The sequence below is a fragment of the Canis lupus genome, chromosome 3 (genome assembly GCF_011100685.1).
Source record: "Canis lupus familiaris isolate Mischka breed German Shepherd chromosome 3, alternate assembly UU_Cfam_GSD_1.0, whole genome shotgun sequence".
Taxonomy (NCBI): Eukaryota; Metazoa; Chordata; class Mammalia; order Carnivora; family Canidae; genus Canis; species Canis lupus.
In genome coordinates, this window is record NC_049224.1 from 24151120 (window position 1) to 24170468 (window position 19349).

The 19349-nt window shown below is 38.6% G+C and overlaps 1 protein-coding gene and 1 long non-coding RNA gene across 4 annotated transcripts in view; one reads left to right on the plus strand and one right to left on the minus strand.

The window, feature by feature from the left end:
* HAPLN1 (hyaluronan and proteoglycan link protein 1) overlaps positions 1-19349 on the plus strand; it is a 76466-nt gene that overhangs the window by 35231 nt on the left and 21886 nt on the right. For all 3 annotated transcript variants that reach the window (XM_038532404.1, XM_038532405.1, XM_038532406.1), the window contains one exon: positions 8238-8363. In XM_038532404.1, coding sequence (XP_038388332.1) covers positions 8264-8363 — 100 coding nt within the window. In that variant the 5' untranslated portion in view covers positions 8238-8263. The remainder of the gene's footprint in view (positions 1-8237; positions 8364-19349) is intronic.
* LOC119871155 overlaps positions 1-19349 on the minus strand; it is an 87055-nt gene that overhangs the window by 32924 nt on the left and 34782 nt on the right. The window contains exon 2 of the long non-coding RNA XR_005356784.1: positions 2894-3032. This is a non-coding gene — a long non-coding RNA (uncharacterized LOC119871155). The remainder of the gene's footprint in view (positions 1-2893; positions 3033-19349) is intronic.

Below are 19349 nucleotides of genomic sequence, written 5' to 3' on the forward strand. Positions count from 1 at the left end.
TAGATGGTGAGAAGCCCTGCAGATAGTATGCACACAGAGCTAGCGGAAATATGCCAAAGCTCTTGTAGTAATTTCTACCACACTCTAGAACCTTGAAACCACAAGACTTCTTGTCCACATATTGTACCAGTTTTTTTCTCCAACAAATTTTGAATTATCCTTTAGAGTTAGAATTAGAATATCAGAATATATGGAGAGCAAGTCTGTGATTTCCTCTGAGCGGCCAGAAAGGAGAGTGTTACTGACTGCCCATGTAAACGCACAGGGAAACAGACATTTTTAAGCATGTAATGTCAGAATGACTTGGTGTGTCCGTGTACACATGCCATCCCACCTGTATGATGTGGCTAAACATGCACAAGTCACTAAGAACACACAATGACAAGGAAGTTTCCTTTTACTAGAGTTGTAACTTACATTCTTTCCTTCCTTTCATGCGAGTGAATTTTGATAACTACCTGTCCAGTGGTTTTATCTCATTTAAGGAGATTCCTGGCTAAAGAGGACACACCACAAAATTGGAGAGACCTTCTTTACTCTGCTTACTTTTTTCATAATAGAAAAATGAGTCAAATAAGATGTAAAATAAATATGTAATGCTCTCTTTATTATACGTAGAAATCCACGTCCAACCTAAGTATAAGCTGGGCTAACGAACACAATGCCAAGGGAAGATATTGTATGCAAACAAATTTTGAGTGAAATGTTCACAACTTTTAAGCATCACTTTAAGGTTAGGGTTTAATGTAGTTTATAACCCGGAAGGGTCAGAATCCTGCTGTATGTGCTTCATTCATTTATTCATCTAGCAATGCCAGACTGTTAGTTCCTTGGAAACAAGAAAATATCCCTAGACTTATTAATACGTGTATGCACTGCTTCCCCCACCCCTACCCTACGTATTCAACAAAAGCTTACAGAATTGAACACTGTAAATACCAAATACAATTTGTAATTTTATCCATGTATGCCTTTATTTTTTTTTTTTTCAGTTTGTTTTGGAAAACCCATAAACAAAACCACTGCAGAACCCTTTCATAAAACTGGTTTGGGGGAAGTCTAACTCTTAGCTCAAGAATTATTTAAAGCAGACTCAGATGGGTTAGTGACCAGCTTAAGTAAAGGCACTCTGATTAAGTGAAGGGGTGCTGAGTTTGCCCCAAACTCCATCAATATTCTCTAAGAGAGAGCTGGCAAAGAATAACTGGCCAATAACCAGCCAAATTGAACTGCTATTTAAACAGGCATTACTGATATTATCCCTTTAAGAATCCATATATTTATTTGCTGAGGACGGTCCTAAAATGTAATATAAGTGGAATGGAGGGCCTGAACTCTCTAGTAAGAAAAAATTACATAATAACAATAAGAACTAATGAACTAATGTGCATAAGGGCATTGACATTTGTCATTGACTATTCCAACTGATGGCTAAAAAAACTTGACCCAAAAGCAGCTGAATGACTCTGTCAAGGTCACACAACTGGAAAGTAGTAGAGCCAGGACTAACACTAAGTTCTCCCTTTCCTCCTTTACACTCACACTGCATCTCCCCATCTTCCTAGGAGAGCTCCAATGTACATGCCACTGGCTCTCCATCTAGCTAGAAATAGCTCTCCTCTTCACTCCATGCCCTGGTTTGGATGATAAATCATATGATTGTGTCAGATGTCAAATAATGTGATAAATATAATAAGAGTATAGGAAGAAGAGAATAGTGGAGAGAAGAATATAGAGGTTGGGTAAGATCCGTACACAATGAATGGAGAAATAGAGAGAAGAAAAATGAAAAAAGATAAAACAATGACGGACAATATAGAGGAAAAATGGAAAGGAAGTAGGTGATTTCAAAATACAGAGAAAGAAAAGAAAAAGAAATAACTCATAAATTTTAAGATGCAGCTTATTCTGAGAGTCATGAGGATCCTAGGAAGCAATAGATTGCCCTTGACCAGACTAGAAAGGGACCATGGCCAACCCTCTAATTCAGAGCATCATAAATGCTCTTTAGCTTCTTCAGGCACTTGTGCTTTCATAGAACAATGCAAGATGATAGGGAAAAATACTCTTTCATTTGAAGTTTATATAGACTCACTCCCGGAGGGGAGTTGTATCATTGAACAAAGATTTTTTTCCAGTTTCCAGTTACTTCTCTCTTGAGCGCTGAGTATATTCTAATCAGTTCTGCATTACCCCATGGTGTGCAATAAATCCTGGGGTTTAGGTAAAGAAGCAATTGTCCCTCCACAAACTAACAATGCAAATGCACTGTTAGTCTGAATTCTTTAGCTATCATTTGGGTCAGAGTTCTGGCTTCTGGATTGCACATACCTAGAGAGTCAAAGCAGTAAACAAAGCCAACCGACAACAGCAAAGCAACTGAGAAGCCAGCATAAGGTTGTCATTTTTTTTTAAATCGCTAAACATGAAAAAATATACAATTTGAGAAACCTACAATTTTTAATTCCATGAAATAAAGGCCATTCTAACAGCAAAAAAGATTTAAAAAGAAAAGATTTTTAAAAAGTTATTTCAAAGATACCCAAATTTTAAAAATGTATTCATGTAATCTAATGAAGAAGTACACATCTGCAGTCCCTCTTCTTTCCTTCCTTTCTTTTGTATTTTTGTTTTCATTTCACTGCACTGATGGCCAATTTTTAAGAAACACTGATCATGAACCCTCTTCTGCCTATAACTACATCAGACACAAAAGACACCAACGAGGAAAAAATTGTCTATTTCAAAGTAATTCTGTTAAATGGGATCGAAATTCAGTCTTTAGCAACCTTTACATTGGTCCTTATAATTTTTTAAACTAAATTTCAAGTGTTAAATTGAAACCTGCTTTATTTCATTATGTGGTCCACAGAGGGAAAAAATGAACTCTTACCATCTTCCATATAATGGTACATGGAAGTCTTAAAAGTGCTAAACTCTCCTCGGTCTTGGTTGCTTTCATGTTTGTAGTTGTATCTCCTGGGTCCAGTTTTCCATTCATTCTTCCTCTTGGCACAGGGAAGTCCTGGGTCCTGGGCACACAGTGAGGAAAGACTTTGAGACATTGGAATCAGACGTGTCTTGTGCCACGAGGGCTGTGATAAGCGCTACTCTTGTAACCCAGTGAGGAGGGGATGAGAGACAGCATTCCAACTAGTGTGAACTGTAAGAGACTTGAGGGAACCAGCTAGGACAGCCGATGGCATTCCTCAGGGCCCACGGGACCCCATAGATGGTGACAGCGGCTGCAAACTCTGGGATCAGATCGTCCAGGTTCCCGGCACCTTGCTTTGCATGCTTGGGACTCCACCACTCTGACTCTGCTTCTGGAACTGTGAAATGTGTATAATAGCATACTGCTTCAATGGGTTGTTTCGAGAAATAGTAATTAAATGTGTGAAGCTCCAAGGGCAGTGCCTTGCACGCAGTAGTTGTTCAGGAAATACGTGGCATAGCTCTCAAGGCACAGAAAACAGCATGCAGTGCCTTCCAGTTGGCTCATTTTCCACTATCTAATACAGTAATTTTATTTTTTTATTATTTTTTAAAATTCTGGTTGACAGTGTCACATTAGCTTCAGGTGTACAGTGTTGGGATTTGACAAGTCTATACATCACCTCATGCTCACAAATGTAGCTACCATTCTAACACTCAACATAGTAGGTGTTTAAGGAATAGCAATTGGCCACTTTGGTATTAGATTCAACATAGTAGGTGTTTAAGGAATAACAATTGGCCACTTTGGTATTAGATTCTTGGGATCAGTGTATCTTTATTTCTATCCAACTATTAGACTTTTACAACTATTTGATACTTTCACTGTATCAAACTGTATCTTGCTTCTGAATCATGGTTTAATTATCACCACAGCAGAACTGTAATATTACAGTCCTGTCATAGGTCTTTGTCCAAGAACAAGGACATTTCAACACAAGCTCCTCTAGAAGCTGGCTGTGGCATAACACAGCAAGGCTTCTAGGCTGTAAAAAAAGATCACCCATGTGTGCATTGCAGTTGAACTGTGTGCTTGTTGAAAGCTGATAATCACTGGTCACATTAAAGTCCCCCACATTTCCCAAATTTTACTCATATCAAAAACTAAAATTTTTTACCTAAGGTAGCTGGTTACCCAGAGAAAATGCTGTTACAAAATGCAAATAAGCAGGATTCAATTCACTCACTCATGTGACCCCCTGCTATGCCTGAAGCATCATTCACTGAGGACCAACCAGCACACCTCTGGCCCAGGGCCCATCCCTTTGTCCTCAGGGACCTCCATCCGGGTGTGGCACCTCCTGTGGTATTGCTGTTTGCTTAAACACCTGAAGACGGAGTCCTTGGAAGTTTGTGTTCCTAATTCCACCTCTTTGGGTAAGACAGTTGTTATGCTGCCAAGGTCACAAAGAGAAGTCCCACCCTCTCCTACCTGGACCGCATTGATGCCAGTGTGGGGTGCTTGAAACTATTCCCTGATGTGCTCCTCTGTTCTAATCACAAATCACTGGAAGTGTGCAATATCATTTTTAAATTGAGGATGATGATGATGATGACGATGATGGAGAGTGTGTGTGTGTGTGTGTGTGTGCGCGTGTGCGTGAGCATGCACACGTGAGCCACCAAGGCAGTGTTCATGGCACTAGATGGTATAGTACATAAGTAGAAATGAGGCAGGACACAGTCATGGTAAGAAAGTGCCATCTGAATTCTCACGTGTAAGTCTTGGGGGAAAAAAGTGTATATATTTACATATGACACAAGTTAAGGTTTTAAGATCAGAGTAGGTTCAAATTTAGTCTAAATAAACAAGGCAAGTAAACAAAGAACAAATTAAATTTCACTTTCAGAAAAATAAGTGCAAATTAAAGTAGACGTTGCTTTTGCTTGAAAGCATTTACTGCTCACTAGATAGGTGACCTGCAGCAAGGTACCTATAGCAGAAAAAATGGAAGTTTTTGGCCTCATGGTCTCAAGAAGCATGTGCCATTGTAGGCACATGCTTAGCACAGCACTTGACAAAGAGTAGACATTCAGTTAAAAGGAATTGGGATCCCTGGGTGGCGCAGTGGTTTGGCGCCTGCCTTTGGCCCAGGGCGCGATCCTGGAGACCCGGGATCGAATCCCACATCGGGCTCCCGGTGCATGGAGCCTGCTTCTCCCTCTGCCTATGTCTCTGCCTCTCTGTCTCTGTCTCTGTGACTATCATAAATAAGTAAAAAAAAAAATAATAATAATAATAAAAAAGGAATTGCTGTTAGTATTATTATTTATTTCCCTACCCCACTGGAGATATTTGCATTTAAAAACTGAGTCCTTGGCGGGCACCTGGTAGCTCAGTGGTTGAGCCTCTGCCTTGGGCTCTGGTTGTGATCCCGGGGTCCTGGGATAAGTCCCACATCGGGCTCCCCACAGGGAGCCTGCTTCTCCCTCAGCCTGTCTCTGCCTTTCTCATGAATTAATGTGAACTGGTGCAGCCACTCTGGAAAACTGTGTGGAGGTTCCTCAAAGAGTTAAAAATAGAGCTACCCTACGACCCAGCAATTGCACTGTTGGGGATTTACCCCAAAGATACAGATGCAATGAAACGCCAGGACACCTGCACCCCAATGTTTCCAGCAGCAATGTCCACAATAGCCAAACTGTGGAAGGAGCCTCGGTGTCCATCGAAAGATGAATGGATAAAGAAGCTGTGGTCTATGTATACAATGGAATATTCCTCGGCCATTAGAAACGACAAATACCCACCATTTGCTTCGACATGGATGGAACTGGAGGGTATTATGCTGAGTGAAATAAGTCAATCAGAGAAAGACAAACATTATATGGTCTCATTCATTTGGGGAATATAAAAAATAGTGAAAGGGAATAAAGGGGAAAGGAGAAAAAATGAGTGGGAAATATCAGAAAGGGAGACAGAACATGAGAGACTCCTAACTCTGGGAAATGAACTAGGGGTGGTGGAAGGGGAGGTGGGCAGGGGTTGGGGGTGACTGGGTGACGGACACTGAGGTGGGCACTTGATGGGATGAGCACTGGGTGTTATTCTATATGTTGGCAAATTGAACACCAAAAAAAATAAATTTATAAAAAATAAATAAATTTTAAAAATCTTTAAAAAAAACTGAATCCTTGGACGTTACTATGTTAATTCAATGGGATGAACACTTACTGATAGGATTTTTAATACCGTGGTATGGAATTAAAGGAGATATCTAAATTTGTGCGTAATATATTTTAGGTAAAAGTGAATAAAAATCAGGATGACTGTAGGGGTAGGATGTACAATTCTCACAGTGGGCATATGTGCAAGTGTGTTTATAAATTATGCTGTAAATGACCACACAAATGGCAAAATTAATATAGCAAATTCTCCACCTCTGGTCATCTGATCTCTTAGAATTCTTCCTTTCTTTCAGTGCTGAAATTGCATGCTTTCTTCACAGTCTCTCCCACATTTCCCTCTCCTTTGATTCCTGGGGCAAGCAGAGAGCCCACCGTACCTCTTGAGCTGGTTTGCCCATTGTTTTACGTTTGTGTATCTAATTGCTTCAATTACATTCCAAATCCCAAAAGATCACCTCTGTCATGTTTATTTACCCACAGTGCAATTCTGGGCTGAAAACTGGTAATATTTGTTAGTAATAGTTTTATGGACAAAAGTCAGTAGTTTTTAAAAAAAAAATCAACATTTCCCCCCCAAACCCTCAGAGGAACAAGCAAGTGCACTTCAGAGAATAGGATTAGCAAATCAAGTAGAATTTTGAAGGTGACCCTCTCAGCTTCCTGGAAAACTAAGTTTCTTAATTTGCTCATCTACCGTCTTTCTGTGACATAAGGAAGAGAAGGAAAAGGAGTAACACTAACAAGAAAGATTGAAGCCACAGGCATCCCAGCGATGCCAAGCTCTGGGAGGGAGAACGGGGAGGCGGCTCTGTCCCAGGAGAGGCGAGGGATGCCCGTGACTCCTGTCCTCATCAGGCTCGGGAGTCAAGGCTGGCCCGCAAGCACCTCCAGGAACAGACTCGGGGCTCTTTAATAAGTATTCCAGGGAGTCAGGCTTTCCTGGAAAAAACAAATTAGTGTGAGGAGCCAGTACTGTGCAATTTCAGTTTTAAAAATAGCCAAGTGTTGTTAAGGTTGCTCTGTGCATGGGAGAAAAAGAAAGCCCTTGTTAATATGTGCCTCAGCTTTCACATTAAAACAGAGAAGCTACCCTGAAATGCTTGCCTGGCAGGTACTGCCAAGGTCCTAAGGTTCGCATCACTAGAGTCACTTTTCAGTCCTTCAGATGACAAAGTTGGGGGGGGGAAGAGTGTCCCCTTTTATCAAATTGGTCTTGCAAGGACGGCCAGCCAGGTGATGGCTCTGCCTCTCTCACTTAGGACCAGAGCTGTGCTTTCCTGTCCAGTTCAGCTCTTTGTCGGCCTAACCGGCCGAGGAGGCTGCAGGGACGTCCCTTGCAGCTGTCTCTCTGCTGACTGCAGAGCCCCTACCTGGTACTCCAAGTTGGTGCGTCAGCATTTTAGGTAGAAATGAATGAAAAATCAATCAGGATGACTGCAGTGGTAGCAGGCACAACTCTAACCCAGTTTGTCCACAATTTTCAACTATTCACCATTGACCCAAGCAGTGTTTAAGATGGTAAGTGAATCTGTAAATAAATGTGCTGCTTTGGCTTAGCCAGGATTTTTTTTTTTTTTTGTCTTCTTTTTTATCCAGAACAAGCAAATCTAACTTGCTTAGGAAGCCACATGTAAACTGAATGATGATGTCAACTTTCATTGTGAATATTCTTCATTTGCCCTGGTTTAAGATTCAGTTCCTAAGGAGACCGGGTGTTCCTCATATACAGATATATCAAATTGTTGCTTTGTTAAATAATACTTCAAATTCAGGGATTTAAATATTTGTAAAGTCTTTTGATATCATTGCCACATCTTTTTGTAACTAACCGTAACTCTTTATATCAAAACTATACTGATGTGAATTTCTGGATTTACAATTCTGCAAAGATAGAGTTAAACACTATTTGGACTCTGGCTACATGAGGGAAACTGGAATTGTTCAAAGCTGCAGTCATCAGCTCCCAAAGACAGCTACTACAGTAACTTTCTGAACAGATTGGGTTAAATATTTTTACAGACCCATTCTATGATGATAAGGCGGTAATAAGTAGTGCAGTGCAACACTCCAAAGGGTTCCAAATCTCACAAGCCTCTTTGTATGTGATGCTCTCACAGTGAAGAAGATTCTCTGGGTTATAAAGATGAAGAGTCTACTTCTTCTGGTGCTGATTTCAATCTGCTGGGCTGATCATCATTCCGACAACTATACTCTAAATTATGACAGAGTTATTCACATCCAAGGTAAGAAACCCCAGTTTCTTTTATGAAAGTCAAATTAATTTCAAGTTACTTGGAGTTGGGATGCTTTGGTTGGTGTTTCTGAATTTTAGCTCTGCTGCATTGACTTTTTCTTTTCCTTTCTGTTAATTGGTGAACATGCTCTCTGGCTTTTGAATGCTATTGCATCGGGTAGAGTTAAGAATTGAGGACAATTAAAGCGGAATGGCTTAAGAATGTCCAACTGCAGGGGGGTGATTGGCATTGTTCAAGGCTTTTTAGGACAGTTGCTATCTTCGAAGTAGGATGGAGGGCATAAAGTTCATTTAAATGCAAGCGAAAGGGGAGAGGCATAGGAAGTAAAACTTCATGATATAAGGTCATTCTGTTAGACTAATCATTAGGAAAAACAATGTGAAAATGAAAGTCGGACAAGCTAAGGTTCAGGAGAGAGTAACTCACCTTAAGACAATCTCCTCTGGTAAAGCTTTAGTTCCCATAGACCAATATATTGCTCCTGCATATTTCTTTTCAGCTCAGCTGAATCCTAAGCCTGAGAGCTGTGGAAGATTTGAGGCTGCAGTACAATGCAGCTGTTTCCTCAGTCCCAGCTTCAGATGAGGGACATCCTGCATTAAGAAAGCTAAGAGACTTATGCAATAAGAAAAAGAGAGTTTTAAAGGAGCTGTAGCATCTCTCTTTGCCCTTGAATGCTGAATAATTAAAATAAGAATTATAGACTTTAATGGCTTAAACATATGATGATATTAATTTTAGATGAACTCAGTCCAGGGACCAGAGGCATTATAAGTTTGCCATGAGATGTAAAACATTAAGTTACATCTTCAAGGTCAAAAGCATAGACTCAGAAAACTGCATCCACTGTTGGAAAGTATGGTTTATGAAGGTCAAATGATAGTGTAAGTCTGGCTAGAAGTATTTTCCTGCATATATTAAGTCTACACAAACAGAATTCTGAATTTGACAATGTCTGGCTATTTTAGACATCTCTGTTTCAGTTCTCTTTGCTTCCCACAGCTTTATGTTTTCCAATGTTGGACTGTGAAAAGGAATTATATAATCATAAATTTTACTATGCAAGTTGCTGACTCAGCTGTTTCTTTAAATGTGTATAGTAGACTCAGCGCTGTCTCCCAAAGACTACAGCATTTACACAGAAAGATTTCTTGATGAGGGATAACATCTTTTCACATGCAATCACAGAACTCCATTCAGCCAAAATAGTAATATCTAGTCATTAACAATAGTAGTTTTAAATCCTATGTAAAATGAATTTTAGCTGTGGTTTCAAGTAATTATTAAATTCCTGTTACATTATTAACTATGTACAAAGCATTTAGTCTAAATTGGACCCAGAGTATGAAAATACTGTTTTTAAAATAATCCTGGGGAGTCTATCAGTCAGGCTCAAGTTCTCTCAGTGAGGAGAACTTCTGTTGCTCCAGCCTTTCCAACCCTATATACTCTGCTGAGATTTAGTGCAAAGGAATTTCTGACACAAGTGATCAGAATCATCCAGGTCATGTGCATACACTACCCAATTTTTTTTTTAAGTGACGTGATAGTCCACTTCATTTTAATTGTAAATCCATATTCTTAGAAAGTTACTCACAGCTTTCAAGTAATAAAACTACAAGGCCCTTGCTTGGGGAAGTTGATACTGAAATGTGATTTGGGACAGGATTATAATGCTCTGTCCAATAATTTCAGGTTGGAATTTATTTGAAAATTGTTCTAAATATCCATTATCGTTATTTTTATTCAATAAAAAGTTTTCTTTTTTCTTTATGATTGTATTCAGATTGAGCTTTCAAATTCTTCAGTCATTCAGAGAAACACTTCCAAGGGGTCTGCCATACTTTCAGTTGTCTTTTACAACAGAAAAATGAACCATAGTGCATAGTAGATAATCATTAAAGCAGATATAATCTTTACTACTTACTGAAATACTATATTATTTTCTCACATTTAAAACTGTTATTTATCAAACTCGGCCTGGAAGGAATTTAAAGGAGCTGAAATCCTCATAAAATTGTATATTAATTTTCGTCAGAAGATTAAATTAGTAATCTAAATCTCAAATTCCTAAATTGGACTGATGAGCAGTATGAGCTTCTCTCAGCAATAAAAAAATTGTTCAAAATTCGTGTTACTACCAAAACACCTTTTCTGTCTCCCATTTTTCATTAAATTTCTATTTCTGCACTCTAAGTTCTCCAGGCCTAAATGATACCAGAGGAATAATGCACATCATCCTTGAATTCTCCTTGGCTGCCATGGTAAAGACACTCAATGCTTTAATACATACTTGAGTCTCATGCATAAGAGTTACCTAGTTATTTTTCTGAAGGTTTCCTCCCAGTTTTGTTGTGGAAGCTTCCAAGCTTCCATAGAGATATAGGCACCAAAAAACAATGTGGGTTTAAAAAAAAAAAGTCAGATTACCATGGAAAAAAAATAGCAAGTGCAGACCCCCGTGCAAAGTGTCTCCAGTGAAAGGTATTTTCTCAGGATGGAAACTCTCCCAACTTCCCATGGGGAGAAACACAGCTTTAAATAAAATTGCACAATTCATTCCCTTTAATTTTTTTTGTTGAATCAGTTTGGTTACATGAGAAAGCAAATTCCACTTTCCATGAAGTCTGCTGAAAATGCATAGTCAAGATATTCATTTGTATATCATATACTGTCCTCAATGAAAGGGAGGGTAATTTCCTCAATTCTATGGGAAGAAATAGCTTTTGTTAATGCCTTCTCCATAACACTCTTAACTAATGGACCATATTCCTCATTTCATAAGATGCCTAAACAACTTCAAAATCCTTTGAAACTTGAGATCATTAGGAAGAATTTTGTGTGGGATACCAAATCACACAGAAGCACAATTTTAAAAATATTTGGATTAGGTCCAAAAACTCTCTGTGTAGACTTTCAATTACTTCAATTACTTTCAATAGAAGTTCAGAATGATGAATATACTTTTAAAAATACAAGTCTTAAGACAGCTGAGAAATGTTATGACCACTTGCCCATTAACAAATGTGAAAAGCAAAGTAGCTACAGTTACACTGAAGATGTAAGTGCTTAACCTAATCCAGGTCAGAGAGCCAGCACTTTCTATAACCTGATGTTCAAGAAAGGTCTTCCGATGACAAGTTCAAGAGTTTTAGCCCTACTGGCTTTAGACCTTGGACAATTTACTTAATCTCTTCAAGTCTCAGTTACCACATCTAGAAAACTGGCCATAATCACAGATTCTATAGAGCTTTGAGAATTAAATTAGATAATACATGGAAAATGTCTGGTACTGAGCCTGGCACACAATAAACTCCCAATAGATAATAGTTGCTATTATCATGGTTATTACCTCCTAACCTTCATGGGAAGTTAATTTTATGGACTTGGTGGGGGGCGGGGGTGAAATGGGTGATGGGGATTTAGGAGGGCACTTGTGGTGAGTACCAGGTGTTATATGAATTTCACAATTTAAGATTTCCTCAGTAGTATTAAACATCATCTGATCATTTTTACTCTCTTTGTGGAAACTGAAGCTTTCCAAACTTAAGTAATATTTAAGCTGAACACAGATAAGCTACTCTAAATTTTTTGAAAGAATAATAAGAGGAAAAAAAAATAATGTCTAGCTGGAACCCCTGCGGGAAGTGGACACTCCCACTCAGTGAGGCTGGCCCCTCCATCTGGTGTGTGTCCCAAACAACTGCTCTGTTCCAGGTTAACATGTGTTCCTTTCTGCTAACATGCCTCCCTTGCCTCATCACATTGTGAGCTTTGGAACACCTCAACTGTAGAGTAGTGCTTGGCACATAGTAGGTGCTTAATGTGTTGGCTGAAAAATAAATGAGTGTAATGAGATGCTTCCAAATTACTACTATCATAATGAGAATTCCTGAAATCCTGTGGCATCCTCAGCATTCAGCAACACATGACACATTGTGTGGGCTTAATGAACATTAACTATATGACTGCTTCCATTCTTTAATGTTGGCATAAGTTAAATCACAGTGTATGGAATTTAAAAACTTAAAAGAACTAGTGTAGATCATCTAGATCAATATCTCATTGTACAAATGAGGAAATCAAGACTCACAGCTTTTATTTTGCTTGTCCCAGGTTGCATGGCGGATGAGGGGAAGTTTCCCTTAGCTAATCCCCTCCCCTTCTTCAAATCTGGGATCATTTCCCAATTTCTTGATGAACTTTCCCTGTCAACTGCATTCTGGGCCTCCTCTGGCACCCTGAACTCTCTCATAGCTTCCTTTCCTTTTCTCTATAGCACTAGTTGTCTACTTATTTTTATGTAATTGCATCCATCTCTGCCACACATGTCCATCAGCTCCATGAAGGTAGGTAGGGATTTTTGTGTGATGTATCCCAGTCAACTAAACCACTACCTGGCACCTAGTAGGTAATCAATACATGTTTGTTGAATAAATCCAGGACCAAAATCCAGATACTTTTCCTAATCAGTCCTAGTTAGTCTTTCCAAAGCTCAGAGATGTCTTTTTAGTTCATGGAATGACAGGTATCAGATGAGGAAGAGGATTATGAGTTTGGTAGCAAATTTGATTTGGTCTTGCATGCATGGCTCCCACATTGCACACAGCATCTTACGCTCCATGAGAGTCTACCCAGGGCAGGAGGCGGCAATCTTCCTAATGTGTGCGTGGAGCTTTGCAAAGTATTGGATTTACAATTGGCCACTGCGATGCTATCCTGTTCCTTATGTAATATCTGCAGAGTTGTGATCTGGTGGTGCAGAGTGGATCAAAGAGGATGGAATGAATTTAATAATGTATGATCGCAAACCATCCACAGAGCCAAAGTTTCATGTGAGAACTAGATAAGTGTTACTCCAGCTTAATTTTCTCTCTTCCACTTAAAACTCATTTGGACTCTGAGTCTATTTTGAAAAGTTAAATTAATTTTTGTATTTCTGAGGCAGAGTAATGCTACTTGTCACAAATGCAAAATTCACAAATATCAATTATATTTTCCAATTGCATTAGATAAACATATACATTAATAATAATTCTATCTAGAAATTATTGGCTATAAAATATCAGCTAATTTAATCATAAAATTATAAAAATTAGCAGCGTCATGAGTATTAGATGACCTTTCTAAAATCTACTAGTTTATGACAGGCCATAAAGCTAAATATGATAATAAGAACTAAATACATTAAACACAGGCTTATCATTTGATCAAACTAAGAATATCACCATAAGAATATAATAAATGAGTCCTCCCAAAAAGGAAATGTATATATAGGCATATAAATACGTGCATAAAAATACTCATATACTACACCCATACATATATACACTTATTTGGGCTGCTATAATACAGTACCATAGGGCAGCCCGGGTGGCTCAGCGGTTTAGCGCCTGCCTTCAGCCCAGGACGTGATCCCGGAGACCCGGGATCAAGTCCCACATCGGGCTCCCTGCGTGGAGCCTGCTTCTCCCTCTGTCTGTGTCTCTGCCTCTCTCTCTCTCTCCCTCTCTCTGGGTCTCTCATGAATAAGTAAATAAATAAATAATTTTTAAAAATACAGTACCATAGACTGGGATGGCTTATAAACAACACAAATTTATTTCTCACAGTTCTGGAGGCTAAGAAGTTCAGAATCAGAGCACTGACAGATTTGGTGTGTGATGAGAGCTAGCTTCCTGGCTCACAGATGGCTGGCTGTCTTTTCTCTGTGAACTCACATAATGGAAAAGAACAAGGGACCCCTCCTGAGTCCATTTTATAAGGGCACTAATCCCATTCACAAGGGCTCCACCCTCATGATGTAATCACATACCAACAGCTCTACCTCTAAAAACCGTTACATGGAGATCACTATTCAACATAGGAATTTTCAAGGGATACAAACATTCAGTCCATAGCAAACATCTACTCCATTAGGCACTGGGGATGGAATGATGAACAAAACACATGGTCTTTGTCTTCATGCAGCTTTTAATCTAGTGAGAGACAGACATTACTATGAATATGGAACTACAGACTATGATAACTGATGGAAAACCATGGAATGCTACAGAGAGAAGACAGAGTTATCTGTCATGTTATTTAAACAGAAGCATTCAAAAAAGTAGTTTCTTTAAACTAAGGATAGAAGTCAAACATGTCAGTACCCTTCTTCAACTACATAGTTGCTACACTAGACACACACCCATGTATAGTTAAACACATATACATGCATACACAATGGTTATAAATAGAAAAGGCAAGGAATGAAATGATTATAAATTAATATATAATTTCCATAAATTATTTGATCTGGATTCAGAAATATGTATATATTTTCTTACCAACCTGTATCTGCTAGCCCTGTTCTAGTCTTCTCTGCATTTGTGTGTCCTTTTGAGAAAATTGGCAGTCACTTAATAAACATTAGCCTCTTTCATGCAAAGTACTGAGTTATTTTCTGAGGAAGGACAGATCATCTCCTCAGTGAGCTTACTAACAAGGGTTTCAGGTCAACAAAAGGTGACAAGAAGGAATAAAATAAGTATTATTAAACAGTAGTGGAAATACAGAGAAAAGAGTAATTAGCTATTTTTAAAAAACTCTTACTATTTTGAACTTTGTATCCATATTCACTGATGTTTTTTATCACTTAATATATAAACTCATAAAATGCATCTTAAGAATATTTCTAGACTTGTTACTGAGTAACCTAGAATGCTGATTCTATGCTATTCTAATGAAGCATATTAAAGCAATACATTTTAGGGTATTTCCAGGTATAAAAATCTACATTTCATAATTTCTTCAGGTTAACAACAAATTCATACTACCAGCCATTGCTATCTCTGTTCCATTCTGGGTGCTGAAATGCATAAATCACACAAGAAGCCAATAATTATTTGGAAACTTTCCCAAGTACCCAGAAAATCCATTAAATAGAGAAGCCTTCCCTTCTGGTTGCAACTTTGCAAGAACCAATGTTGACTCAGCTAAAGCACTGACTTACAGCTTAATGGCTTAGTGTTAAAGTAATTTCAACGTGCTGTGTTTCTCTGACTTTACTAGATATCAAGGAAAAAAATAGATTAAGATTTCTTTATTGCTTGGGCTCCTTTTTTAAACATAAAGTGGAAAATTACTGTGTTAGGAAACTCTTTTGGAATAGAAAAATCTACCAAAGTGCTAAGACGTTAAAAAAAATATTCAACTAAGAGATTAGCAAGGTGATAATAACTAGGGGGGATAAATCTTAGTTACAGAAATATTTTATTTCAAAACGAAGACATCAAAAGCATAAGAAATCTAAAAGTTCAATAAAATTTCTTCAAAAACAGTTTGTGTATGTTGTAGCAGCACTAAACATGTGTGCCTCAAAAATGATTATCAAGTAGTCAATATAAATACTAGCCATTTTCATCTTGTTTTAATTACACAAGTTGGTTACTTCAGTGCTCACTCAGATTACCGCATTTCACTTAGGAGCAATATGTTTTCACACACTTACTGATCATTCTGTGAAGTGTATTGAACAACTTTTAAACAAGAATTATCCCTATCTTTTCCAAACACTGTCCACTCTAAACGGACAGGGACACTACAGATAAAAACGCAGAAAGTCCATAGTCCATCACATAAGAAATCAACAAGGGATGTTAGAACAGGGAGCCTTTACTAGAGTCAAATGTGTCAATTAGGTGAAGAAGGTGGAAAAAATAGAGTCTTGTTTCTAATAGGAATTCTAAATTAAAAATAAGAAAACCATTGAAAACATATTCTTTTTAAAAATTTTTTGTTTACCTATTTGTGTGAGTGTGTATGTGTGTGTGTGTGTGTGAGAGAGAGAGAGAGAGAGAGAGAGAATGCGCGAGCGAGCGCATGAGCATGGTAGGGGCAGAGAGCCTAATGCAGTACTCAATCCCAGGACTCCGGGATCATGACCTGAGCCGAAGGCAGACACTTAACTGATTGAGCCACTCAGGCCTCCAAAAACATGTTCTTGAAGTGAGGAGATTCCCAGAGTTCTAGATGATTCTATTTGTAATGGTGCTTGCTTTGGCTTGTTCCTAGAAAGCATTGGGAATGATGTTTGTGTATTTGGCTCAGAGTTACTGAGTGGTAGTGAAAGCACAGGTGAACAAGAGATGTGGCAGTTAAAGACAGGTAGGCTTCTTTGTAAGTCACAATAGGCATTACGTAAATTTCTTATGTTCTTAGTTACATATTTTTCACTATGGATTTATGGTTATCTGTGGCTAATAATGTTGCTAGGAAAAAATAATATTTTCACACAAGGGTCTTTTTTTGTTTTTGTTTTTGTTTTTGTTTTTGCTTTCTTTAAGAGTAGAGAGGTAAATTTTAAAGTTTTCTAGTGTACTGTGGGTTATGAGTAATTCTTACTTTCTCTTGAAAAGTGTCATAAATTATGCTGACAGGCTTTAAATCTCCAAAATCTGCAGATGATTATTTCAATGCTTTGTCTTTTATCACACAATCATTAACAAAGGGTCTTATATAGCTGAAAATACTGAAAACGCTGATTAGCTGGTTAATACTGTACTTCACTGAGTTTGTTTTCATGTAAACAGAATATCTTATTTTTATAGACTCCCCACAATATATTAAGATCAACACTGCTTCAAAACAAGCTTCTTAAACTTTAGCCTCTTTTCTTCTATGTATTTAATATTGGTCTGCCTATGTAATTAAATAAGTGAAAAACAAATGAACTCATCGACAATATATCCCATGGGCCTGTGGGATGAATCGCTTTAGAGGGGAGTCAGGAGGGGTTCTGTGAGTTGAGATCTAAATAGTAAGCAGGAACCAGTCGCATCAAAAGCCAGGGACAGAGCTCTCCAGGTAGAAAGAGTGAGCAATGTAAATTCTCTGGGAGTAAACATGGTGTTTTCAAGCTGGAAAGAAGCTGGAGGGACTGCAGCCTCACAGTGAAGAGAGTAGTTTAAGATGATTGGAAGAGTAGGCAGGAGCGAGACCATAGCACTTTATATTCCGTCTAGGGTACGGAGGTCAGATTTTATTCTAAAAGCATTTAAAAAATGGTTAAAGGTTTTGAGCAGGAGAGTGATGTAATATGATTTACAAATACTAGATTATGGTGTGCCAAGTAAAGGTGAGTTCGTTAGGAGGGTGTTGAGGTAGCGTAGGTGAGAAATCATAGTGGTGCAAACCAGGATGCTGGCAGTGGAGATGGGTGGTAGAGATAGACGGAGATGAACCAATTGGGGGGCGGGAAGGAGGTAGAGAGGCAACACTTAATGATAGATTAGATATAGAGATTAAGAGAAAGAGAATTATCAAGCACACCTTCTAGATTTTGCCTTAAACAAACAAATGAATAGACAGTTGAGGCATAAATAAATTGAGGAAGGACAGGTTTGGGCAGGGAAAGGGGGACTCATGTTGCGTCTTCGGCATCCGATATATGCCCAGCAGGTAGTTGTATGTACTTACTTGGTGCTCAGGGAAAAGTACACTGCTAGAAAGTTATGGAATCATCAGCACAAAGTGCTATTTTTATCATGGACCAGCTGAGAACACCTGGAGATGGAGGAAATGCAGGTAGAGATAAGGAGCTGGCCGGGTCTGCGTTAGAGACCCTCAGCACCAACATGTAAGGTGAAAAGAGGATGCAGAGGCCACATGCTTATTTTTTCTCATGTATTTTTTTAATCTAAATTAATTGCAAGCATTTAAAAATACAAGACATTTGCATGAAAATCTGCATTTCTGGTATCTTTTGAGAAGTCCAAAGGCCTACTGGTTTTCAACCTGCATTCTCATTGGACAACATCAGCGGGAACCAGTACCTCGCTCCCCTTCAGAGTGGAGCATGTGTGCACAGCAAGGCATGGTCTGTTCCACTCCTGTTGTTCTCAGCACCGTGGTGCTCCCATCACTTCCCTCAGCCTTGCCCACCTGGGTATTTGTGTTCCATTTACCTTTCATTTGTTTCACCACTCAATTTAATACTTGACACATAGGTTATCAATTTACGTCGTTTATTAAGTAAAGAAGCAAAAGATCCCCTTTGCTTCCAGGATTGACTTTGTGACAGTATTATCTCGATGCCTTGTATACTAAGCAAAGACACTAAGCATACCAGTGTATAAAGCCAACAATGTCTTTTCTGCAAATTATGGATAACTTGACCTTACATCCCACCACAGAGTGGAAGTGGTCTGAGTGGAGACAAGTAGATTTGAGCTCTAGCCCTTGACCACATAAAGACACATTTCCAATAATTAAAGAGTATGTGGTTAATTACAGCCAAATGAAGAAGAATGATTCATGCTAATGTCTTGGTTTCCCCGTACCCTTTGAAAGAAATCTGTATTACAATTAAAATCTTAGAAAGTGTGTTTATATTAAGAATGCCATCTGCCATATTAGTGAAATATTCAGTTTATTTTTCATTTTATTTTCCTATAATGTACCTCTTAATCTCTCTATTACTGGGATAACCCAATTTGGTTTTTCAGCCTAAAATGATAGGAATTAAATATTATTTCTTTATGGATAAATCTATGATAACACAGAGAAGTTCAAATTCTGAAAAGAATTAACCAGAGCAGATAAGCCTGAGTTGACAAAAATAAGATTGTGTCCAGTTCTGGGTGAGTTATGTTGGACTTAACAATGGCAATTATATTGATAATATTAACATTTAAAACCACTATGTGGGGGAAGCCTGGGTGGCTCAGTGGTTGAGCGTTTGCCTTCGGCTCAGGGCGTGATCCCAGAGTCCCGGGATCGAGTCCCACATCGGGCTCCCTGCATGGAGCCTGCTCTCCCTCTGCCTATGTCTCTGCTTCTCTCTCTGCATGTGTCTCTCATCAATAAATAAATAAAATCTTTAAAAAACAAGCAAACAAACAAACAAACCACCATGTGTGATGCACAAGAGGAAATGCACTACCTGGGTCATCTCCTTCAGTCCCCACTGCAGCCCTGTATGAAGGTGGTTATCCC